This window comes from Vulpes vulpes, chromosome 2 (assembly GCF_048418805.1).
Source record: "Vulpes vulpes isolate BD-2025 chromosome 2, VulVul3, whole genome shotgun sequence".
Taxonomy (NCBI): domain Eukaryota; kingdom Metazoa; phylum Chordata; class Mammalia; order Carnivora; family Canidae; genus Vulpes; species Vulpes vulpes.
In genome coordinates, this window is record NC_132781.1 from 34,218,537 (window position 1) to 34,244,149 (window position 25,613).

General features: G+C 39.7%; 2 protein-coding genes across 9 annotated transcripts in view; one reads left to right on the plus strand and one right to left on the minus strand.

The window, feature by feature from the left end:
• TUBD1 (tubulin delta 1) overlaps window positions 1-11,825 on the minus strand; it is a 29,928-nt gene extending 18,103 nt beyond the window's left edge. For 4 of the 5 annotated variants that reach the window (XM_072747614.1, XM_072747615.1, XM_072747612.1 and 1 more), the window contains exons 1-5: window positions 11,778-11,823; window positions 10,383-10,598; window positions 7,610-7,757; window positions 6,604-6,820; window positions 5,061-5,292 (exon numbers count right to left, since the gene is read on the minus strand). In XM_072747614.1, the coding sequence (XP_072603715.1) occupies window positions 5,061-5,292; window positions 6,604-6,820; window positions 7,610-7,757; window positions 10,383-10,554 (769 nt within the window). In that variant the 5' untranslated portion in view covers window positions 10,555-10,598; window positions 11,778-11,823. Of the gene's footprint in view, window positions 1-5,060; window positions 5,293-6,603; window positions 6,821-7,609; window positions 7,758-10,382; window positions 10,599-11,769 lie in introns of all 5 variants that reach the window. The other variant, XM_072747613.1, reaches the window with a different exon arrangement.
• Window positions 11,826-12,069: 244 nt separating this feature from the next.
• The window catches only part of RPS6KB1 (ribosomal protein S6 kinase B1), a 56,500-nt gene continuing 42,956 nt past the window's right edge, over window positions 12,070-25,613 (plus strand). For 2 of the 4 annotated variants that reach the window (XM_025996052.2, XM_072747626.1), the window contains exons 1-4: window positions 12,113-12,408; window positions 20,975-21,024; window positions 22,020-22,140; window positions 23,761-23,829. In XM_025996052.2, coding sequence (XP_025851837.1) covers window positions 12,268-12,408; window positions 20,975-21,024; window positions 22,020-22,140; window positions 23,761-23,829 — 381 coding nt within the window. In that variant the 5' untranslated portion in view covers window positions 12,113-12,267. Of the gene's footprint in view, window positions 12,409-12,894; window positions 13,017-20,974; window positions 21,025-22,019; window positions 22,141-23,760; window positions 23,830-25,613 lie in introns of those variants that run through there. The other 2 variants (XM_025996051.2, XM_025996053.2) reach the window with 2 other exon arrangements.

Consider the following 25,613-nt stretch of genomic DNA (forward strand, 5'->3'; position numbering starts at 1 on the left):
AGAGCAGTCTTACATGTGATTCCAAGAACACTGGCTTTAACTCTGGGTAAGATGGGAAACCTCTTAAAGTTTTTTTTTTTTTTTTATAGATTTTATTTATTTATTCATGAGAGAGACTCACAGAGAGAGGCAGAGACACAGGCAGAGGGAGAAGCAGGCTTCATGCAGGGAACTTGATGTGGGACTCAATCCTGGGTCTCCAGGATCACGCCCTGGGCTGGATCACGCCCTGGGCTGAAAGCAGCGCTAAACCACTGAGCCACCCTAAACCACTGAGCCACCCGGGCTGCCCCTCTTAAAGGTTTTGAGTAGGAGAATAACAGGATCTAATAGGATTTAACCTTTTAGATAAGTAAAGCCAGAGTTCAGTCTGGTCGTTATACTTAAGAAAAGGCCATCCCACAGGATGGCAAAGGTTGAAGTGGGAAGACCAGGTAAGCTATCCTCCAGCTAACTTCTTATATGACATTTCCATTTAGATATGGCAAAGGCACTTCACACTCAAGATGTCTAAGACCCACCGCTTTCCCTACCCTGTACTGCGCTCCACAAACCAGATCCTTTTTCACTGTTCCCAACTCTAGTAAATAGGGTCTAGTGAACAATCTACACTGTTACGTAAACCAGGGCCCCTTGAATTGTGCTCTGTACCACCCTTTCTGTTATTTTTCAGATCTAATCCATCACCTAGATCTTTGCATTTTACCCCATCCCCAATCTCTCCCAAATCTATCCTCTTTAGCTCTATTTGTTTAGTCCCACTTAGCAAGGACTGATTATATGAGAGGTACTGTTCTGAGGAGAAGGGACATAGTGATGAGCAAGGCTGACAAGGCTCTTCAGAGAGCCTGTATTCTAGTAGTTAGAAACAAAGAATAAAAATGGTAATAAATGAACAGAACGATGCCAGAGAATAATAAAAGCTGGGAAGGAAACAAACGAGATGATATTATAGACATTCATCATGAAAAGCCATGTTAAGGAACTCACAGCAACCTGAAACTGGAAAAATGGAAGGGGAAACTGGAAAATGGAAGGGCTTTGAAAACATTCCCAGTCAAAGGAGCAGGAAGTTGATGAGGACTGCAAGAACAGACACCCTGGTGAGAATGAGCTGGGCTGTAGGACAAGTAATGAGGCCCCTGAGGCTGTGCGGGTGAAAGAGGGAGAATGACAAGAGAGAAGGGAATCTGGAAGACAGAAGATGAACCACATACAACTGAGGCAATGGTAGACTTTACTGCAAGAAATCTGGACCTAAGATTTTAGAATCCTTTTTTTTTTTCCTCCGGTAGGCTTCTTAGAGCTCTGGATCTAAGGTTTTAAAACTGAGCAACTGAGGGAGTGAAAAAGAAACAAGCTTATGGGGGAAAGCTGTTTTAGACATATTATGTAGAAGATGACCACGAAATGTGTACAGACAGATATCATGCAGAAAGGCTGCTGGATATAGAAATCTGGAGCTCAGGGAATTGGTTGGAATTGGAGATAAACCAGTAGGTTAGAGAATACAAATGGTGTTTAGAATCATGGAACCGAGCCAGTTATTAGAGAGAGGGTCCAAGACTAGCATTTCGAGCTTGGGAAACAGGCCAGAAGAGGAGGAAAGAAAGGAATAAAAGAAGTAGTCAGTGAAATAGAAGGGAAATCAGGAGAGGGAGGTCACAAAAAACAAAGGGAAGATTTGGAAGACAAAGGTCAACCATGCCAATTTCTACTGATAGGCTGATAGAAATGAGGACAGCGAAGTGTCACTGAATCTGGCAATGTGGACATGCTTGTGACTTGTAAAAGGCAATTTCAGAAGAGTGGTAGGGGAGAAACTAGGGCAGGGTGGGTTGAAGAGTAAAGAAATGAGGAAGACGGGAGGATAGCAAGGACAGACACCCCTTGCATTGTTCTAAAGAATAACAGAGAAATGGGTTCAATCACTAGAAGTGAGGTCAAAGGAGAGTATTTTTAGTGTGAGAGAGGCCTTTAGTGAGGCCACATCGGCCTCCCTGCATGGAGCCTGCTTCTCCCTCTGCCTGTGTCTCTGCCTCTCTCTCTCTGTCTCTCATGAATAAATAAATAAGGAGCCCGATGTGGGACTTGATCCCCGGTCTTCAGGATCAGGCCCTGAGCTGAAGGCAGCACTAAACCGCTGAGTCACCCGCGCTGCCCAAATAAAATCTTAAAAAAAAAAAAAAATTAAGTCCCTGAGAAAGTACAGGGAATGGGACCCAGAAGCCAAGCAAGATTGGCTTTTGATAGGAACAGGACACTTCTCCCACTGTGATACCAGGTGAAATGCAAAGGTGAGCCCAGACAGCAAAGTAAGGTTTGCAAACATAGTGAGGCTGTAGAGAGAGCTCCTGTGTGGCTAAATACCTTTACTTTCTTAGTAAGGTCCAGTGAGGAATGACTAGATTAGCCGCAGACTCAGCCTCCAATCAGCTATGCACAGGCAGTCCAGTGGATTTTTCAAAAGTAAAAGTGATTATGTCACCAACCTGCTTAAAATCTTCCAGCAGCTTTCCCCCATTCTTTGGGAAAGGCCTCTCAACAGCTCACGAGGACCTGCAAGGCCTGTCCCTGCTTACCACTTTAGCCTCAGATTTCAGCCACCCACCCCTTATACCATTCTCGGTGCTCCAGTGCCACTGGACTTCTCTTTGTTGGACGTGCCAGGCTTCCTTCTGCTGCAAGGCCTCTGTACATGCTATTACCTCTGCACGAGCTACTGGCTCCTCCCTCCCTTGGGCCAGTCATCTCCGAGTCCTTGTCCAGCTCTCGGCTCAAGTGTTATGTCCTCAGGGCAGCCTTTTCTGTCCCCTTCAGCCTAAGTTTGATTCCTTTGTGACACATTCTCTTGAAACTGTACTTCTATCCTTTGGAGCACTTAACTCAGTTTCTTTTTTTTTTTTTTTCTTAACTCAGTTTTTAATTATATGTTCTTGGTGTGCTTTATTTGCTTAATGTTTCTCTTTCACATTTCACAGTGAACACAATGCCTGCATTGGCTCCCACTGGATCCCCAACATTTAGCATAGTGATTGGCACATAGCAGGAAGTCAAGAAATATTGGTTGAGTAAACAGATGTGCAATATGGTAAGTACTATGACATAAACAGAAATTAACAAGACACAGGTCTCTAAGGAAGCTGAAAATGAGTGGGACTACATAATATGTACATGACAGTATTCCCCTCTAAGGAAACACATGGTGTTAGTTTACAGTGGTAGCATCTGGGAAAGGGTGAGGAGGACACTTATTTTTGATTGTATATTCTTTTGCACTCCTTGAATAGGTGTGTGTGTGTGTTACTTATTTGTTTTTCATTTGAGAGAGAAAGAGAGAGAGAGCAACAGAGAGTGTGAGCAGGAGCAGGGGGGAGAGGCAGACAGAGAGGGAGAAGCGGACTCCCTGCTGAGCAGGGAACCTGATGCGGGGCTGAATCCCAGGACCCTAGGATCATGACCTGAGCCAAAGCCAGACCTTAACCAACTGCCCACCTAGATATCCCCGTGTGTTACTTTTAAAGATAAGCAAACACACTTAAAAAATACTAAGTGACACAAAAGAGATAGAGAATGTCATAAAGTTCAGAGAAAAGAGGGTTAGGTTAAGGCCTTGGTAGGAAAGCTTTATAGAAAAATCATCACTTGAATTGGACACTGAAGGACAAGTAAAGTTTCAAAAGAGGTGATGAAGGGAAGGAGGAAGCGATTATTAAGGAGAAAGAACACTAAGCAAAGGGTTTAGGGCTGGAAAGACAGACTGAAGAAAGACAGTGGAGATAGGATGAAAAGTAGGTGGGGATCCATGCAGAGGCGGCAGTAGGTAATGAAGCCAGAAAGTTACGGTTCAGGGCATTAGGTGGAGGCCAGGCTAAGGAATTCTGACAAATCTGGGCACAGGATGAACATGAAAGTACAAGTATTAGATCTGTGCATTGGGGAGGCTCTTTTGCAATCAGTGTGCAAGATGGATATAGGGGGAAGAGGCAGGCAACAGGAAGGAATGCAGGGTTAGGACCACCTTTTAAGACAGCAATGTCAATTTTATGTTATCTCTGTTTTTATGAAAGAGAGAGAGAATAGAAAGAGGCTAGTTTGCTTTGTATTCAAGGAGAGTATGCAGTATTTGTTGAGAAATACTGACAACCTGAGCCAATGTCAGATAGACTGGGAAGGAGGGGAAGAAGAAGGTAGGCAGATGGCAGGGATGGCACAAACAGGTCTGGACATACTAATGAGATATGAAGACAGGGAGAAAAATCCAGGTGATAGAAATTGAGGAAGAGGGAGCTGGGGAGATAGGGCAGGGAAAAAAGATGGATCCATTTAGAACAATCTAAATTTAAAGAAGCAGGAGGCAATTAAGAAAGTTGAGATAGGCAATTATTTGGGAAGGAGATTAGTATTGAGGAGAGTCTACATTATAGAGTCATTTGCATCTAGAAGATTTACTTTATTTATTTATTTTTAAAATTTTATTTATTTATTCATGAGAGACAGAGAGAGAGGCAGAGACATAGGCAGAGAGAGAAGCAGGCTCCATGCAGGGAGCCTGATGTGGGACTCGATTCTGGGATTCCAAGATCATACCCTGGGCCAAAGGCAGGTGCTTACCTGCTAAGCCGCCCAGGCATCCCTCATCTAGAAGATTTAAATTGATAAGGCACCACTTGACAAATAAGCTAAAAAAAGAATGATGGGTTTCTTTCTGGGGTGATGAAAATGGTTGCACAACTCTGTGAATATGCTAAAAATAGAACTGTATACTTTAAATGAGTGAATTGTATGGTATATGAATTATATGTCAAAGTTGCTGTTAAAAAAAAAAAAAAAAAGTTGCTGTAAAAGGGCGGCCCGGGGTGGCTCAGCGGTTTAGCGCTGCCTTCGGCCCAGGGTGTGATCCTAGAGATCCGGGATCGAGTCCCATGTCGGGCTCCCTGCATGGAGCCTGCTTCTCCCTCTGTCTGCTTCTGGACAGAGAGGAGGACCCAGTGGGGAATAACGTTGAGGCGTTCAGAACATAAGACTTTCCTACAAATTATGTACAAAGGGACAAATACCTAATGGATTTCTTCTGTAGTGACATGAACCTTCCACAGAATAAGTAGGCTGGAACACACTTCCCAACTGATGCGCAAGGACTTGGTTTATATCACTAAAGGAGATCTGCTTGATGTTCATCAGTTTCGCGCAGATCTTATGAACGGCATCATTTTCATGAACAAGTAGGGCATCTGAAGATCGGTATAAGTGAGAAAGAGTCAAAACGGAGTTGTAGTTCTGAACAATAACCTGGAGAGAAAGGCGTCAGAAAAAAAGAAAGGCAAGAGAAAAGAGCAGTTAGGAGGGTAGATTCTAAAGGCATCCTGCCTGGGTTCAAATCCCAGGTTTGTCACTTTCTAGCTGTATGATTTGGGATGAATCATGTAATCTCTCCATGCTTCAATGTTCTCACTTGTACAGCGGGGATAAAATTCTACTAGTTCCTAGAGTTGTAAGGATTAATGATAGAATGCAAGTAAAGCACTTAGAACAGTGTCCTATATATAGTAAAGTCTCAATAAATAGTGACTATTGCTATCACACTTTCTTCTACAGGATTTCCTATAGTACTTAACTCACTTCTGTTTTATTATTTTTCTTACAAGGCTGATCAACAGGAAATTGTCCTATAAAGAAATTTCCTCCAAATGGAAAGAAAGGTAAATTCTTGGAAGTGGCATGATGAACCCCAACATGATGTCAAGGTCCGTCTTTTACATGCTATAGTCACCAAGACTAACCCAGGAATGGGTTCCTGAGAGAAGATGCACAATTGTCTTCTTCAGAATATTTTGTTAAGATAGATTTATTTATTTATTTATTTATTTATTTATTTATTTATTTATTTATTATAGACAGAGAGAGAGAGAGAGAGAGAGGCAGAGACACAGGAGGAGGGAGAAGCAGGCTCCCTGTGGGGAGCCTGATGTGGAACTTGATCCCGAGATACCAGGATCATACCCTGAGCCAAAGGCAGGTGCCCAACCACTGAGCCACCCAGGTGCCCCTTTGCCCCTTCTTTGGAATTTTTTAAAACAAGGACACCTCATGTGTTTGGAAAAGTTTAATCAAAGTTGAACGAATTGTTCACAAAAGTGCCATATTATATGGTGAATGACTCCTGATGTAGTAACTTGACATTCCAAAGAAAGGGGGAGATCAATTTTTTACCTGTATTTATTACACTGCAAATACAAAATATAAAATTTTCTCTCTTTTTTTAAGATTTTATTTATTTATTCACGAGAGAGAGAGAGAGAGAGACAGAGAGAGGCAGAGACACAGGCAGAGGGAGAAGCAGGCTCCATGCAGGGAGCCTGATGTGGGACTCGATTCTGGGTCTCCAGGATCAGGCCCTGGACTGAAGGTGGCGCTAAACCTCTGAGCCACCCGGGCTGCCCCTAAAATTTTCTCTTTTTTTAGAAGTTTTATTTATTTAAGTAATCTCTACACCCCTGTGGGGCTTGAACTCACAACCCTGAGATCAATAGTCATGTGCTTTTCTGACTGAGCCAGCCAGGCACCCTCAAAATATAAAATTTTCAATTAATATGTTCATACCTCACCAGTTCCATAAGGCCATATAATCTGATTCATTTTCAAAGAGTTTGAGTACTGATCTTGTAAATTCTGTGTAACGAAGGCTCCTAGCCCTGATCCTGTGCCCCCAGCCATACTCATTATGATGAAAAAACCACTCAAAGAGTCACATTTCTCTACTTCCTTCTGGATGAGGTTCATTATAGATTCTTCGTGCCTGGGTCCATGAACAGAGTAACTATGCAATACAAAAGAAACAAACACAAACACCTTTCAGTTTACTCAGAAAGAGGCAATGCAGAGAGGAAGATATAGGATAGATAAGGTTTTTTAAACCCATGGATGTGAATTAACTCTCATGAGAGATACAAGTGCCTTGATAGATTAAATTTAAAATTTAAAATATACAAGTTAAATATATTTAAGAGGTGAATAGGACTGCTGGGTACAGAAAATTCTCTTTTCTAGGCCATTCCTATAGTTGAAGACTTCAATACCAGGTTGTTCTGCAAGTTTATGGTGCAAAATAATATTCAATATTCATAATACTCCTACAGCAGTGGTTCTCAAACTTGGCTGCACATTAGAATCACTGAGGGAAGCTTTAAAAAATCCCAAGATCCAGGCTTCACCATAAACCACTTAAATCAGAATTTCTGGAAGTAAGACTCAGGCATTGGAATTCTCCAAAGAACCCCAGGATGTACTACTGCCTTGCTGTGTTTCCTATTTGCTAGAATACCTGCCAGATAAAGATAAAGATATTGTTTTGATAATAAGTTAGTTGGTAGAATGACAAGGAAGAAGTGGAAACCCCTGTTGCAAGAGAGCTTTGGTTTTATCATTACCTGGACCTGAAGCACAGACATGTATGAAATGGAATGAAGAAGTTCTTCTGGTAAAGTCACCCTCTAAATTTTAAAATAGCAATTTCAAGATTATATGCTTGGTATATAAACAGTATAGCTGTAACTATGCTGTCCAGGTAGCTGTATCTAAACTAAAAATCATGAGGAATTACTCTTACCCATAGGCCCAGTTGTTTCCAGAACCTTCTTTTTGACAGAAGCACGAATGCTGAGCATATTTCCATTGGCCAGACTGGGCAGCCTTTGATAGTGTTTGATTGATAACTTTTGGTTCCATATCAACAAGGACAGCCCGGGCAATTGGAACTAGAGGGAAGAAAAAGACCAAAAGAAAAATATTTCATATATCTTATTTGGGTTATTTCAGAGTACAAATTTATAGGTAAAAAGAAAAAAAAAAAAAGAAAAAGAAATCCAAAAGTTGAGGATACAATTTTTTTTTTAAGATTTTATTTATTTATTCATGAGAGACACAGAGAGAGAGAGAGGCAGAGACACAGGCAGAGGGAGACAAAAGTTGAGAATAGAAAGATCTGTCATATTGCTTAGAATTTTTTTTTTCTTAGAAATTAAAGTGGGCAGCAGCAAGTCTATGCAGATAGTTCATAATGCCTAGCATTCTGCTAAGCAGGATGAATCAATGTGGGCTAAAATGATCACTGGGTCAGGTCTACAAACATCTGTTGAGAGCTTACAATGTGCCATATACTGTGCTGGGAACACAGAGATGGACAACATCAATCTAGCCCTAGAAGGACTAGTGGAAGAGATAAAACTTACAGTATGATGTGATATGACCCACGATGAATCCACATTAATAGAGTAGCACATTCAGATGTATGAAATACCATGGGTACAACATGCTGCTCACGATAGTTGAAGCAGAAGATGGAGAAGGAGGGGGTAGGTGGAAGAAGTAATGAATGGGTATGGAAAGCAGGCAGGGCTCAGATCTTAAGAAATTCTGTTATTCAGTGCTAAAAAGCTTAAAATTTTTTTAAGATAATGTGAAACCACTGAAAATGTTAAGTAGGTGAGGAGTAGTCAGATGACTTATATTATTTTTAATTTACTATTTAAGTAATTTCTATACCCAACGTGGGGCTTGAACTCCTGAGATCAAGAGATGCATGTTCTACCAACTGAGCCAGCCAGGTGCCCCATCAGATGACTTTCTAAATACAGCAGTGTGGAGGATAGATACGATAGACTTACAAGAGTCAAGGCAGGGAAACTAGAGGACCTGAAACAATTCAGGTAAGAGAGGACAAGAGCCAGAACTAAGCCAATGACAGTGAAGATGGAAAGAGAAGAGATATGTAGGAGGTAAATTAAGCAGATCATTATGTTTGACAGTATGTGGGCAGTAAGAGCCCAACTTCTAAAGGAAAGATAATGAATGCCCTAGGGTATGGAGATGTTGAGCTTGAGATACACATGGGAATGCAGATGCGGATGTCCACTAATCAGTCTGCAGCCTGGAAGAGAAGCTAGGCTACAGATTAGAGTCATTAGCGTCAAAGAAGTAGCAAATCACAAGAGTAACTGAAATTGCCCAAAGAGAAATATATGAATGAGGACAGAGGAGAGAGAGCTTGAGATGCAACCACTGGAGAAGAAAAGTTCAGAGACTAAGGAGGTTGTTTTTTTTTTTTTTTTTAAGATTTTAAGATTCATTAGAGACAGAGAGAGAGAGAGAGAGAAAGAGAGAGAGAGAGGCAGAGACACAGGCAGAGGGAGAAGCAGGCCCCATGCAGGGAGCCCGATGTGGGACTCGATCTTAGGACCCCAGGATCAGGCCCTGGGCCAAAGGCAGGCACCGAACCACTGAACCACCCAAGGATCCCCTAAGGAGGAATTTTAAGGAGGAAGTTTTATAGTTAATATTAAAAAATCCAGGAGAGAAGTAAAACTGGGAAAAGAAAAACAGTGACTGGATCTTATGATAAGATTACTAGGATTTTTTTTTTTTTTTTTTTTTTTTAAAGAGAGGGAGGCAGGGAAAGGAAGAGGGAGAGGGAGAGAATCTTAACCAGGTTCCATGCCCAGCATAGAGCTTGATCTCACCACCTGAGATCATGACCTGAGCTGAAATCAAGAGTTGGATGCTTAACTGACTGAGCCACCCAGGCACCCCACTAGGATCTGTTCTTTGGCACTTTTTTTTTTCTTTGAGCACTTCAATTGGGTGTAGGGCTAAAACAGGACTGAAGTTGGTTAAAGAGGTTCTCCTTTGAGAATCTTAGATGGGAAGGTAAAGAGATAAGAAGGAAAAGAAAAGCTTGGGGTGCCTGGCTGGCTCAGTCGATTAAGCATCCAACTTAAGGACACTTAATCTCGGGGTTATGAGTTCCAGCCCTATATTGGGGTAGAGTTTACCTAAAGAAAAATTGCAAAGCTTATTCCAAATCTTTGGACTCTGTACCACCCCACAGTGCCTACATCCCCAAGGGAATAAATCTTAAAAAAAAAATTAAAAAGCTGTAATCATAAGTTGTTTGGTCGGTTTTATTTGTACTTATTTTTTAAAAGATTTTATTTATTTATTTGACGGAGACATAGAGCACAAGCAGGCAGAGCGGCAGGCAGAGGGAGAGGGAGAAGCAGACTCCCCACTGAGCAGGGAGCCTAATGCCAGGCTTGATCCCAGAATCCCGGGACCATGACCTGAGCCAAAGGCAGACAGCTAACTGACTGAGCGACCCATGTGCCCCTATTTGGCTGGTTTTAGATTGGTGAGATCTGAGCATGCTCATGTGTTGAGGGGAAGTTGCCACTGGAGAGGCAAAGGTTGTTAACATAGAAAAAAGGGCAGAGAACAAAGTCATTCCCTATTAAGATGTGAAGAAATGGGGTTCAGACGCCATGTGGAAGAATGGCCTTGAAGAGGAGTCAGAGTACAGGAGAGGACTATAGATGGATCACACATACCTCCATTTTCCTCCTCACTAAAGAATCTTTCTTTGGAAGATGCCTGATATGCCTCATTTTCTCGTTTAGAGCAGAGTCCTTGGGGACAGTGTGAGTCACTATACAGAGCATCAAATACTTCAAAACCAATCTGATTGCCACACTGACCAAGTTGCACTGTTACTACTGACATGCTGAGATGCAAAGTAGACCTATTCCCTCAAAAAAGTAAACAACCTGTAATAGAAAAACATAGTCTTTGAGAACCATTACAGTACTAATAAACAAAGAACAAATAAAATGTCATATGTACATAGATTAAAAAATTAATTTTAAAATGCCATATAACGTGTTATAGATTTAACAGGTATGTTGTCTAAGCAGCTAATCATTCAAGGAAGTTGTTTTCTTTCTCTACGTAGTTTTGGGATTTGGAATTTACTGTACCCAGATGCATTCATAGACAGCTCAATAGTTACTGAAATCTGGTTTGTATCCACTGTGTCCCTAAGCATGCATTTTTAAAAAAGATATTTATTTTATTTATTCATGAGAGACACACAGAGAGAGGCAGAGACATAGAGAGAAGCAGGCTCCTCACAGAAAGCCGATGTGGGACTTGATCCCAGGACCCTGGGGATGGCGACCTGAGCCAAAGGCTCAGCTGAGCCACGCAGGTGTGCCCCTAAACATGCATTTAAAACAAAACAAAACAAAACAAAATGAATGTTAGTTGAAGCAATTCCTAGTACGTACTTTACACTACTGGGACATACAAAACGCAGAAGTTAGCTCAACAATTGCACATTTAGGGGATCCCTGGGTGGCTCAGCGGTTTAGCGCCTGCCTTTGACCCAGGGCGTGATGCTGGAGACCCGGGATCGAGTCCCGCATCCGGCTCCTGGCATGGAGCCTGCTTCTCCCTCTGCCTATGTCTCTACCCCTCTCTCTCTATGTCTATCAAGAATTAATAAATAAATAAAATCTTTTAAAAAAGAAAAAAGAATTGTACATTTAATTAACCTTAATTCTCTCTCTTCTAAATAATGACTTTCTTTCTCTACTGATCACCTTCTGCCTGGTAACTACAATAACATAAGAAAGACTGCATTTAGCTTAGGCAGAGAGCAAGGGAGACAAAGCTTGGAAAGAGAGGGTCAGATGAAATAGGAGAGCAAGTCTTCACCACTTTTAACAACGAAATGAGATAATTTTTGGTAAAGACCTCACACCAGGTTTATGCAGCACTGGAAAGAGCAATGATCTTCGAGCCACACTGTACTTTTAATTTTCAAACAACCCTGCAAACTAGGTATTCTCATTTTATAGATAAGGAAACTGAGGTTCTGAAAGGTAAGTTTCTCCCTTTCCCCACCAGTCCCAGAGGCTCCCCATAAACCCCACTCACTGACAGACCCAAAACCAGCCGTTTCGCTCTGTTCAAACTTCAGAGGGCCAACCCCCTCATTATGCGCATGCTCACTTTCAATACCAAAAAAAGCTGTGGAGAACGAATGCGCATGTTCACAAACGAAGAGTTTTGTTGTGGGTTCCCCCCCCCCCCGCCCCATTCAGAAAGGTTAATTACGCATGTTCAATTTCAATTTATCAACTTCAGACATGGTACGCATGCTCATTGTCCATCAAACGCTTTGGCCAACAATGCGCATGATCTAGCTACCATAAGAGGCTTCGACTGGGGTTCTGCGCATGTTTCTGCCAGCACCCGGTTCCAGGCGATAGCTCTACGCATGTTCATTGCCCACAGTTAGGCTTCACAGAACCTTGTACGCATGCTCTAGCGCTGAACTTGAGGAGCCAGTCTAGGGCCTAGGCGCAGACGCACTGAGCCCAAGCAGCCGGTGATGGCGGCAGCAGCGGCGGTGGCTGCAGCGGGTCCGGGCCCATGAGGCGACGACGGAGGCGGGACGGCTTTTACCCAGCGCCGGACTTCCGAGACAGGGAAGCTGAGGACATGGCAGGAGTGTTTGACATAGACCTGGACCAGCCAGAGGACGCGGGCTCTGAGGATGAGCTGGAGGAGGGGGTGAGGCCCGGGGTCCCGGGGGGCCCGAGGTGACAGGGCCGGGGCGGCGGCGCGGGCCCTGGAAGCCCGGTGCGTCCGAGAGCGCGGAGATCCGGGCGGGCGCGAGTAGTCTCCAGGAGGAGCATAGGCGCCGCGCGGTCCGAGGCGGGGGAGCGGGCGGGGCGGACCTGGCACTAGGTGTGAGGCCGCTGCGGGGCTCGCAGGTGCAGGTCACGCCGGTAGCCCCAGGTCAGCGCAGCCCGGAGCAGTCTATTCGTGGAGGCAGCGAGAAGGGGTGCGTGGTCGATTCCTCGAGCTGTTGAACTTCAGTGTGGCGGGGCGCGAGGGGTGTAAGCGCGTGTTGGGGGGAGGGGGACTGCGCTTTCTGGGTGTCCCTGAAGTGCAGGTGAAGTGCGGAAGGGTTTCCCTTCGAGAATAAGATTTCATATATTAAATCTTCAGACCTCCCACAACCACCTCTCTTCTCGGCCTGTCGCTTCTCTCCTAGGAAGCGCTCAGCTGTTAGAAGTGACAGCTGAAAACTTCTGTCGGGAGTAGCGCTGCCGCTGCTGTTACAGCCACCAGGAGTTTTATTTCGGGAGCAAGGGGGCTCTGCTGCATCTTCCAGGGTTTGTTTGTTTGCTTTTTTTTTTTTAACCCCCCCTTCCGTGTGATTTTTTTTTTTAAGCACTTAAAACGACACACGGTATTTGTAACTTTTCCCCTAGTTGAAGATGTCTACATTTTTTCGAAATACTTTGTGTAATTTTGGGGTGGAAAAAAACCAGCGTTGACAGCTGTGATTTGGCTTGCCAAAAATAAATTGCTTGAACTGAGACTTGTGAATGGTGGTGTGAGGGCTTTCCTTGCTGTAATTTAGGGTACTAAATTTAGAATTGTTTTTTCCTAATACATAGCTTGGTTTTACCATTGCTGTCTTAATAGTTTGTTGTTCTTTATGGAATAAAGAATATTCTTTTTTCAAGATAAATTTATTGAAAAATCAGAAATTGCGCTTGAAGTTCAAAAATACTGCTGTCATACTACATCACTGATTGTGGGCAAATGATCATCAGTGATAACCTCATGATAATTTAGGTTCTGAATCCCACTGTCTAGGTTAATACATGAGTTAAGGACGGGTGTCAGATATTTGCTCTATGTAAGGGGCTTCCCTTTTCCTCACCTGATTTTCTCTTCAGGAAAGTAAGTTGTGCCCTGCTTGTTGCTAGATCCAGGTACTATAAATAAAGAGCTTTGGATATTTTAAGAAACTAAGTGGGCTGAAATAATATTATCCTTTTCATAATCAAATGAGTCTAAATAAAAATCACATAGTGTGTAAGGTAAGTATTGAGATGTGTACTTTTTACTATGTTTGCCTATGGAATTCCAGTTAGCCTTTTAGTGGAATACCTGATACACTACATACAATTTGAAACAAATATGGAATTACTTTCACTATGTATTGCATACTCTCATTAACTATATTGGCTCCATATGGCAGTGGCTTTGAAGCAGGGCAGGAGAGAAAGCTGGATAATTCAGGAGACATTAAAGCACTTGGAAGTAAAAGACTGAATTAAGATTTCTTTTAAGAACTGGGACCTCCTTGGGTGCCTGGGTGGCTTAGCTGTTGAGTGTCTGCCTTCCGTTTAGGTTGTAATCCCGGGGTCCTGAGATTGAGTTCCACATTGGGCTCCCTGCATGGAGCCTGCTTCTCCCTCTGCCTGTCTCTGTGTCTCTCATGAATAAGTAAATAAAACGTTAAAAAAAAACAAAAACTGGGCCCTCCTTAAGATGTATTTTTCACCTACTCATGTACATTCATTTTGCTGGCAAATGCAAGCAAACAGATTTTTGAGAGTGTGTGTAAGAGGAGGCCAGAGAAATTGGTAGAAATATGAAAGAGAAAGAAATATGGCCTCTACCCTGGGAAGGAGAACTTTGGAGAAAAAGCAAAGGTAAAGAGGATTTTGAGGAACAGCAAAATACATCTTACTTAGCAATGCTTTTTGGAGTTGAAAATATTTTTTTTGAATGTTATTCTAAGAGGTTCCTCAAGGTGGACAAACAAGCAAAAAGAGTTGAGAATGGGATTGAGTTGGCCAGTGACATCCAGATATCTCTAAAATAAAATTTTATTTATTTATTTATTTATTTATTTATTTATTTATTTATTTATTTATTTATTTATTTATGATAGTCACAGAGAGAGAGAGGCAGAGACACAGGCAGAGGGAGAAGTAGGCTCCATGCAGTGAGAGCCCGACCTGGGATTCGATCCCGGGTCTCCAGGATCGCGCCCTGGGCCAAAGGCAGGCGCCAAACCGCTGCGCCACCCGGGGATTCCCTAAAATAAAATTTTAAAATTCCAAAGGATGAGAAGCTTAGATTCTTGGAAAATCTGGCTATTTGTAAATATACATTTAGTACACACACTTTTTAAAATATCAGTGCACATTAGAGTAGTCCCACTTCTTCATTTTATAGTACAGAAACTGAGGCATAAAACAGGTGATTGCCCAAGACCACATAGATAACTAGTAGTTGACTAGTAGTGTCTTCTGACTCCATTCAGCCTACAGACTTCACTGCACACCTTCTTCATTGTTTTTACTAGTCTTGTTCATACTGTACTTCTTTGTGGTGTGCCAAGTTCATTCAGATCCCTCTAGGCATTGTCACTGTATGACCTAGAATAAATTGCTTAATTTTTCTGACTTTTTTTTGTTCTCTGCAAAATGAGGATTATGTGAAATAACCATATAAAATACTGCCCTCTTAAAATATTCTGGCGTATTAAGCAGTTAGCTAGTTCATGGAAATACAGCTTGTTGGTGTTACTCATTGCAAAGGAATCAAATGTTCAGATTTACCCTCATCTATGCCTAGAGACTTAAATGCAGTTATACCAGAGGTGCTACATTTTTGAAACTAGGATTTTTAAATTTTTAAATTTATAAATATGTGCCTTTTTAGATATGTCACACTGACTAAATTTATATTAACAAATATATGTATTTATACAGCATAGTTAATTCTTCATTGAGTAAAGGAAAAGGACAGTAAATGAATGCATTTATGGATAAAGTTGAATGTCTGTTACCTAACTTTAAAAAAAGACCCTGTTTGTTTGTTTGGTTTTTCTTAAGATTTTATTTATTTATTCATGAGAGACAAGAGAGAGGCAGAGACATAGGCAGAGAGAGAAACAGGCTCCCTATAGGGGAGCCTGATGTGGGACTTGATTCCAGAACTCTGGGATCATGCCCTGAGCTGGAGGCAGATGCTCAACCACTGAGCCACCTAGGGGTCCCAAAAAGACCCTGTTTGAATACTTCAGAGGACTGTGTTAAAAAGCAATGGGTAAGAGGGTTTTTTGGGGGAGGGGAAGCTGGCTGGGTAGGTCCAGGTCTTTTTTGTTTGCTTTTCACTGGTGATGGTATGATTTGGGGAGACTGAGTTGAAACTGAGGGCAAGTTTTCCTCTAAAGATTTTTTTTTTTTAAGATTTTATTTATTTATTCATGAGAGACCCAGAGAGAGGCAGAGACACAGAGGCAGACGGAGAAGCAGGCTCCCTGCAGAAGCCCAATGTGGGACTCGATCCTGGAACTCCAGGATCACGCCCTGGGCCAAAGGCAGATGCTCAAGCACTGAGCCACCCAGGCGTCCCAAGGATTAGACTTTGCTTTTTTTTTTTTTTTTTTTTTTGGATTAGATTTTTCTATTACTTTTAACTTTGTGCCTCCACAGAAAATAAGTTTCCAGTATCTTCATAATCTAATGAAAATCTCCAGAGGAGGGGTGCCTGGGTAGCTCAGAGGTTGAGCATCTGCCTTTGACTCCGGGCGTGATCCCGGAAAAGTCTAATCCTTAATTTTTACTAATTCAAAATTTGAAGTACTCACAGAAGTTTATTGCATAGATTTCAGGTTGGAATATCAGATTTTTATTGGATAAAAAGTTTACAGTTTTTTAGTGCTTTGAAAAACAGTGCTAGAGCAAATATTCATGGTTATGAAAAATTATAGAAAGACCTCTCATCAGTACATATCTTGCATTACAATAGGCAAATAGCTCAAGATTTTGGGCAATGTTTACTCCTTTTCTTCCAATTCATTGAGTTACTGAGTCTTATTTTGTAAGGAAATGACTGAGCAAACAGGCAAGTAGATAAACAGTATAATGAATATCTGAATTAAGGATATTTCACCTATTCTTTAACAATTTATTTACATTTTTATGAAATGTTCCCTCTTTAATTGGGATTTTAGGCATATTAACTTGAATTTTTATACAATATTAATTTAAAACTTTGGAAATAGTTTGGTGGGCTGGTTTGCAACATCTTGTAAAGTACCTTAGATGAGCAGGATTCACTTTGTCAACCATAGCACAGGAAAAAAAAAGCATTGGATGGGTCATAAAGCTTAAAGCAGCAGAAAAAAAAATCTAACTAGAAAGTTTCCTATGAAAGATAGTTGTCTATGTATTATGTAATGTTAGCCTGATGCTTCTGATGTGAGATTTTTCTGAAGGTAACATGGAGTAGCAGAAAAGCATTGTGCCTCAAATGCTTCTGCTCTAGAAGGTAACAGTAGGAAGTTATAAACACAGATGCAGGTGGTAATACAGGCATGGCTGGCTCCGGAAATGAAACATAGCCACAGGGCATATCTTTCTAGGTGGCTTCAAAGTCATGGTTTAGTGTTAACTACTCTGTGGTCTTTAATTTAAAATTAAGTAAAACTAACACTAAGTAAAAACAAAACAACAACAAAAAATAAAGTAAAAACAATTATATATTACCAGTTTTATTGCATTTAAAAGAAGTTAGTCTTTGGTCTTTAAAAGTGAAGCCATTCGCTTAAAAGTGAATCATTGTAGGTGATTATGTGAAGCACCAGAGAGGACCAAACCTTTAACCAAACCTTTAACCATAACTGCCACTGCCCCCAAAAGAAACTGTTTCAAGTTGAAACTGCAAGAACTTTTTTGCCCTTGATACTGAGGCATCCATTTGGTTTAATTTTTTTTTAAATTTTTATTTATTTATGATAGTCACACAGAGAGAGTGAGAGAGGCAGAGACATAGGCAGAGGGAGAAGCAGGCTCCATGCACCGGGAGCCCAACATGGGATTCGATCCCGGGTCTCCAGGATCGCTCCCTGGGCCAAAGGCAGGCGCCAAACCGCTGCGCCACCCAGGGATCCCCTAATTTTTTTTTTTAAGATTTTATTTATTTATTCATGAGAGAGAGAGAGGCAGAGACAAAGGCAGAGGGAGAAGCAGGCTCCTCCTTTTTATTTTTCAAAAAGATTTTATTTATTGTTTATTTGAGAGAGAGAGAGAGAGACACGGAGACCATGAGCAGGGAGGAGAGGGAGAAGCAAGATCCTCATGAGCAGAGAACCTGATGTGGGGCTCAATCCCAGGACTCAGATCATGACCTGAGCCAAAGGCAGATAGATGCTAAACCAACTCAGGCCCCAAGAATAGTCATTTTATTTTATTTTGTTAAGAATAGGCATTTTAAAGCTGTATTTTAGAATATTAATAACTGCATTTCTACTGCCAAGTTATTTTTTTTAACAATTCTGTGACTTTTAGTATATTTATAGAATTGTACAACCATCACTGCAATTTAGTTTTAGAACATTTATATCACCCTTAAAAGAAACTGGGCCCATTTATACTCCCTCCTTATTGCCACCTCTATTCCTAGATAACCAATGGTCTACTTTCCATCTCTATAAACTTGCCTTTTCTGGACATGCCACGTAAATTGAATCATTCAGTATGTGGACTTTTGTGTTTGTCTTCTTTCATTTAACGTAACGGTTTTGAAGATCATCTGTGTGATAGTATGTTTATATAGCCAAATTGTATTCCATTGTATGTATCAACCACATTTTATTTATCAGTTCACAAGTTAATGTTCATGGAAGTTCCCATTTTTTGACTGTTGTGAATAATGCTGCTATGAACATTTGTACCCAAGTCTTTGTGGTACCTATATTTTTATTTTTCTTGGGTAGATAACTGGGAGTAGATTTGTTGGATCATATGGTAAGCCTATGTTTAATTTTTGAAGAAACTACCAAACTATTAAAGAGATTGTACCATTTTATATTCCTGACAGTGGTGTATGAATGTTCCAATTTTTGTACTTCTTGCCAAACTTATCTTTCTGTCTTTTTAATTATAGTCATCCTAGTGGCTGTCAAGAAGTATCTCAATGCGATTTTGATTTACATTTGCATTTCTGTAATGGCTGATGATGTTGAACATCTTTTCAAGTGCTTATTGACCATTTGTGTATATTGTTTGGAGAAATACCTATTCAAATTCTAACCCATTTTTACAATACTGTTTTTTTTTTTTTGTTGTTTTTTTTGTTTTTAAGATTTTATTTATTTGAGACAAAGAGTGAGCAAGAGACAGAGACAGCAGGGCAGGGGGGAGGAGCAGAGGGAGAGGGAAAAACAGACTCCCTGCTGAGCAGGGAGCCTGCCATGGATCTCAATCCCAGGACCCTGGGATCATGATCTGAGCCAAAGGCAGATGCTTAATTGACTGAGCCACCCAAGTGCCCCCCAAAATTGGGTTATTTTTAAATTTTGAGTTGTAGAAGTTCTTTTATATATTCTTATTTTGTGGGTTTTCTTTTCACTTTCTTGATAGTATCTTTTGAAGTGCGAAAGTGTTAAATTTTGAATAAGTCTAGTTTACTGATTTTTTTTTTTCTTGAATTGTTTGTGCATTTGGTGATGTGTCTTAAGAAATCATTGGCTATCCTTGGTTTCTTTTAAGGGTTTTGTAGTTTTAGCTCTTATATTTAGCCCTGTGATCAATTTTCAAAAAATATTTATTTATTTAGGGTGCCTGGGTGGCTCAGTCAGTTAAGCATCTGCCTTCTGCTCAAGTCATGATCCGACTCCCAGGATTAAGCCTATGTCGGCTCCTTGCTCAGGGAGGAGTCTGCTTCTCCCCTGTCTCTCCCCCTGCTCATGTTCTCTCTCACTCTCTCACTTGTGTGTGCGCTCTTTCTTTCTCATGAATAAATAAAATCTTAAAAAAAAAGATTTGTTAATTTGAGAGAGAGAGAAAGAGAGCATGAGGGTGAGGGTGGGCAGAGGGAGAGGAAGAGAGAATCCCAAGCAGACTCCATGCTCAGTGTGAAGCCCAATGCAGGGCTCAATCCCACAGCCTGGAGATCACTATCTGAACTGAAACCAAGAGTCAGGCACCCAACCAGCTGTGCCAGCCAGGTGCTCTAGGCCTGTGATCAATTTTAAGTTAATTTTTTAGTATGGTAGAGTATGGTGTAAAGTGGGGAACCAAAGTAATTTTTTTGCATGTGGATATCCAGATGTCCCAGCACCATTTATTGAAAGACTGCCTCTTTCCCATTGAATTTTCTTGGCACCTTTGTCAAATATTAGTTGACCATAAATGTAAGGGTTTGTTTCTGGACTCTTAATTCTATTTCATTGATCTATATGTCTGTTCTTATCACAGTACCACATTGTCTTGGTTACTGTTGCTTTGTAGTACATTTTAAAATTAGGAAATGTCAATTCTCCAACTTTGTTCTCCTTTTTCAAGATTGTTTGGCTATTTTGGGTCCCTTGCATTTCTGCATGAATTTTATGGTCAGCTTCCCAATTTTTGTAAGAAAGTAACTTGGGATTTTGATAGGATTGAGTTGAATCTGTAGACCAATTTGGCTAGTATAACTATCTTAAACAATACTAAGTTGTCAGATCTGTGAACATGGAATGTCTTTTGATTTATTTAGATCTTATTTAATTTTTTCAGCAATGTTGTACAGTTATCAAATGTATAAGTCTTATACTTTGTTAAATTTTTTCTAACTGATGCTATTTTATTCTTATTGATGTTATTGTGAACAGAGTTATCTTAATTTTGTTTTTAAATTGTTCAGTGTTAGCATACAGAAAGTTTTTTTTAAAATTTATTTTAATTTATTTTTTTTTTAGCATACAGAAAGTTAATTAAATTTTGCACCCATTTATACTATGGCCAGAATAAATGTTTGGCTAGTGTGATTCCTGACAATTTGAGGGTGATGCTTAATTTGTGTACAGCCACATTGTACACTATAGTATCTTGGACTATTTGTGGTTACCTTAGGCTTAGGTAGGTTGTAGTTACATATGTTATGTTAGTCTTGCATATCAGAATCATATCAGAATAGCTGATAACTTTATGTAAATCATTTGATTTAGTAACTCATACTTAGAATATGGTGTCTTTAGTTTCATAATACACAAGATGTATCTTTTGAATAAATGTATTTTTTAAAGGAGCTATCACCTAGTTTTGTAGATCATTGATGAGTAGCATCTGTAGCTTAAATGTCACAGAAAATTAAAAGTGAAACCCTTATAGTCTTGTCTACCTTATTTTGTTCATCACCACATTTGCCTGTAATTAAAATATAGAGAATTTTTAAGCTGTTTATTTCATTCATTTCTCCTTTAGTAGTAGAGTGAAACATTAAGTATTTTGATTTTATGTTTATGAGATTATTTTTACAACTTTAATGTATTTTTCAGGGTCAGTTAAATGAAAGCATGGACCATGGGGGAGTTGGACCATATGAACTGTAAGTTTATATGAAAAGATTTCATTGTGCTATGTTTCTTACAAGTAGGTTTTATCACTTCTAGTTTCTAGCCATCATGCGATTCCAGTAACCTGTTTTTAATTATCCAGTCATATACGTAAACTTAGTTTATTGACTTTAGCATCAATATAGTAATATATCCTGGGTTTTGAGGTCATATATATAGATTTTGAGAGAGAGATTCATTCTGATTTACAATATACTGAAAATGAAACTGAATGAGTCAGGAATTTTAATTAGGTTAATAGAGATAAAATTTTAATAGAAATAAATTTTTTAGAAATACCTTCTAAAGCCAAATCCTTTTTGTTTTGCTTGTAATACATCATTCATACAGAGATTTGTGCAACTCAAGTCATTTTAGGCAAACTCTATTAGGCAAGTATGATGATTAATCTGCTCTGTACACCAACCTTAAGTAAAAACCATGGGTGGGGGTAGACCAAGATCACTCATGTAAAAAACATTTAAGGGACAAATTGCCACTTAAGTGCCACTTTTGGAGTCTTTAAATCCATCTAATAGTAGATTGGAAAGATTCATGGGTACATTTTATTAGCGAGAATTTTTGCAGCATAAAGACTTGAACTAATTGGGTACTTTTAGAAAGTTCCCAGATTTTCTGAAGTTGGGTAATATCTAGTCTTACAGACATTTCAAATGAACTAAATATGAATAACCAGAAGACTTTTTTCCTTTGTCAACTTAATAAGCTTGTTCTAATTTATCTTAATTTGGGGATGCTTGATGCTTACAAAAATAAATAATAGCATATTCTGTAAATAAGCAGATAAACAAGTATCAAACCAGCCTAATCTTGACCTACCATGTCATCGAATCATTACTGAGAGCGTGGATAGTAAATTTGGCTGTTATGTATTTTTTCCTTTTTACTTATTTGGATTACAATTATAGTAAACTGAAGATGATTTAACTTTTTGAGAATTTACTTTTTGCTTTACTTTTCTCCCTAGTGGCATGGAACATTGTGAGAAGTTTGAAATTTCGGAAACTAGTGTGAACAGAGGGCCAGAAAAAATCAGACCAGAATGTTTTGAGCTACTTCGGGTACTTGGTAAAGGGGGCTATGGAAAGGTAGGAAGTGTTTTTGAAATAAGAGCTGTTGTCTGTCTTGGGTAGGTTAATTTTTGGGGGGGAGGGGGGAGGTTAATTTTTATACCCTGGTTCAGCAGTCCTCTTTATTTTTTATTTTTATTATTATTTTTTAAATATTTTATTTTTTTAAAATGATTTTATTTATTTACACACACAGAGAGAGAGAGAGGCAGAGAGGCACAGGCAGAGTGAGAAGCAGGCGCCATGCAGTAAGCCCAATGTGGGACTCGATCCAGGGTCCCCAGGATCAAACCCCAGGCTGCAGGCAGCGCTAAACCGCTGCGCCACCGGGGCTGCCCTTAAAGATTTTATTTATTTATTCATAAGAGACACAGAAAGAGGCAGAAACAGGCAGAGGGAGAAGCAGGCTCCCTGCAGGGAGCCCGACATGGGACTCAATCCCAGGACCCCAGGATCACACCCCGGGCTGCCCCAGCAGTCCTCTTTAATCTTTGTTAGCTATCAAGCAAAGGATGTGATCACTTAACCTGGCATTATTTGAGGAATGTACAGAACTTCTCTTTCTACCACCATGCACATAAAAGACCGACACATAACAAGCACTCAGTCAATATTTGTTGAATAAATTGGCAACTATGCCAGGCAAAGTCTATTATTAGAGGAATCCTTCCTTCTTTTGGTTAAATGGTATCCTCTTAAAAGAGATACCACTCCTTACTTTTAAGAGGCTTGGCACATTAAATTGTTATCTGTTACTGAGACCTACGTCTGAATTGGATTTCTTTTACTTGAAGTATTTGGAACATTAGGGAAGCTAAAGAATATTATATATTATGTTATATATATAATATAAGGGAGAAGAAAAATGAAGAGAACTTCTTAGCTTCATATTTTGCCCAAAGCTTTCTAATTTATTACCTCACCTTTGTGTATTCTGCCTAAAAAAATTTATACCTAGCTAGCTATTCTTTATCCAAAGATAGAATTTGGATAACATTTTAGTAGTTAGGATTAAATTTAAGGACTATTTATGCTACTGTGTAGTGTTAATTTTTTCATAGCATGACATTTGTAGTTTTTTCTTAGGCTTAAGGATGCATTCTAGTGTGTTCTAATCATCTCAGATGTGGAACATATGCACTTTGAGTCTCATTATTTTAGCTGTTGCATGATAATGTCTTATATAGTTAGCCATTTTAGGGAATAGGTAAATGTCAACTATTATTAAAGTTTTATGAGAAGCAAGAATAGTGGTATTCCTGGAAGAAATTATTATAAAATATTTTATAATTTTTACTTTTGTTATTCTGCTTCTGGGAACCCTGATTATAGCTTTTTCTGAGCAAACTTGGATTTTGTGTATGAAGTTAGAGTGCCCGTCATTGGATGGTCACTAACCAGCTTTGCCACCAGATGTCAGCAGACCAAATTGGACAGTCCCATGTTTAGCAGATTTCATTACTAAGTCTTTAATATAATCTGCTCTTTTAGTTCATCATTTTTTCACAGCCTTTGTATTACTAGTTTCTTTAAGAATATAAACTATTGTATCATTCTTATAAATAGGAATTAAGGGAGTGTAACTAGCATAGTTTAGCTTTTAATAACACACAAACACTTTAATTTCTTTTTATCCAGGTTTTTCAAGTACGAAAAGTAACAGGAGCAAATACTGGGAAAATATTTGCCATGAAGGTGCTTAAAAAGGTAATTCCTTCCCTCCCCTTTGTTCTTTTTTTTTTTTTTTTTAAAGTAGGCTCCATGCCCAGCATTGAACTTCAAGACCCTGAGATCAGGAATTTCATGTTCCACTGACTCTGCTGGCCAGGTGCCCCTCCCCAACTTTATTGTTAATTGCTATAAAAGCCATATTTTGGCCCAAAATTCTCAGTCAAGAAAATGTATTTCTAACATAATATTTCAAGTCCTCTTAGATTATGAACTGTTTCATTTTTGGTATTCCTGTTTTATTTTTCCTTGGTGAGCATGGGAAGGAAAGCTCTTTTAATTCTCCTCCGAGGTAACTTTTTTAGCTCTTCGTTCTGATCTTCATATTTCTAAGTAATAAGCATGTTCTGTCACTTAATCCAGCAGGTTTAGAATTATGTATTGATTTCCACTCTATTCTGTTTTACTTCTTCCTCCCTTCTCTCCATCCTCTCATTTTGCTTTGTTTTCTTTGAGTCTACTATTTGTCTTATCATACCTTCCAACAACTGTTTAGACCAGTGTTCTATGGTCCCACTTATCAGGTAGCCTGTCAGTTCCATTTATTTTCCTGTAGATATCCCATCAGAACCTTCTGTTCCCTGTTCTTGTCTTTATTGGTAGGTCTCTAGGCATAGCTGCCCTTGGCTCCATCAGTGTTGAATTCTTTGTTTCCTGGATCCCGTATCTTCCTTTTTCTTAGTTTATGCCCTTGTTCCCTGTGTTGATAACCATCTATCAATGGCTTTCTGAGAAAGGGTGCATGAAGGTAAATTTTGGGGGAAGCATTGCATATTTGAAAATTTCTCTATTATATCCTTATGCTTGTTTAATTGTTTGGCTGTGGTATTGAAGTTGAAAATCATTTTCACCCTGGATTTGGCTTTATTTTCACCTTGCATTGAGTGTTTCTATTAAGGAGTCCCTTGCCATACTACTGATTCCCATCTTTTTTTTTTTTTTAAAGGCTTTATTTTAAATTTATTCATTTGAGAGAGAATGAGTGAGAGCATGAGCAGTGGGGAGGGGGAGGGGGAGGGGGAGAGGGAAAGGGAGAGGGAGAGGGAGAAGGACTCCCTGCCTGAGGAGGAAGTCCAATATGGGGCTTAAGCCCAGGATGCCGGGATTGTGATCTGATTGGAAGGCAGATGCTTAACTGACTGAGCCACCCAGGTGCCGCCCGATATGCATTTCTTTAGAGATCTATTTTTCTTTAAAGATATCTACAATTTTCTTTTGATTTCTGTTCTAAATTTCTTACAGTGTTATATTTATCTTGCTTTGATCTTTATTATTTTTTTTACTCTTTCTATCTTAAAAGTTTCAGTCCTTCAGCTCTAGGAGGTTTCCTTATATGGTCTTTGATATTTCTTCCTCTACTGTTTTCTCTTTTTGGATTTATAGTCAGTTGGATGTTGGACCTCCTGGACTGACTGATAACTATTTTTCTTATCCTTTCTATTGGTTCATTTCTTTGTCTTTTTTGTTTACTTTGAGATTTTTCTAGAAATTTATTTTCTAATCCTTTTACTGATTTTTGTAACATTATATTTGTGGTTCCCCAGAGCTTTGTCATATTTTCTTTTTATAGCAACTTATTTTATGAGTACATAATCTTTTCTTATTTTTCTGAGGGTATTGATGATTATTCTTTGAAATGTTGTTTTGCCATATGCATTGTATCTCTTTTTCTTTGAGTTTGGTTTAGTCTTTTTCTTCCATGCCAAAGGCCTTGTTTAGCTGCCTGGTGTCCTTCACTGATTGTTCGTATTTAAGGTAGAATT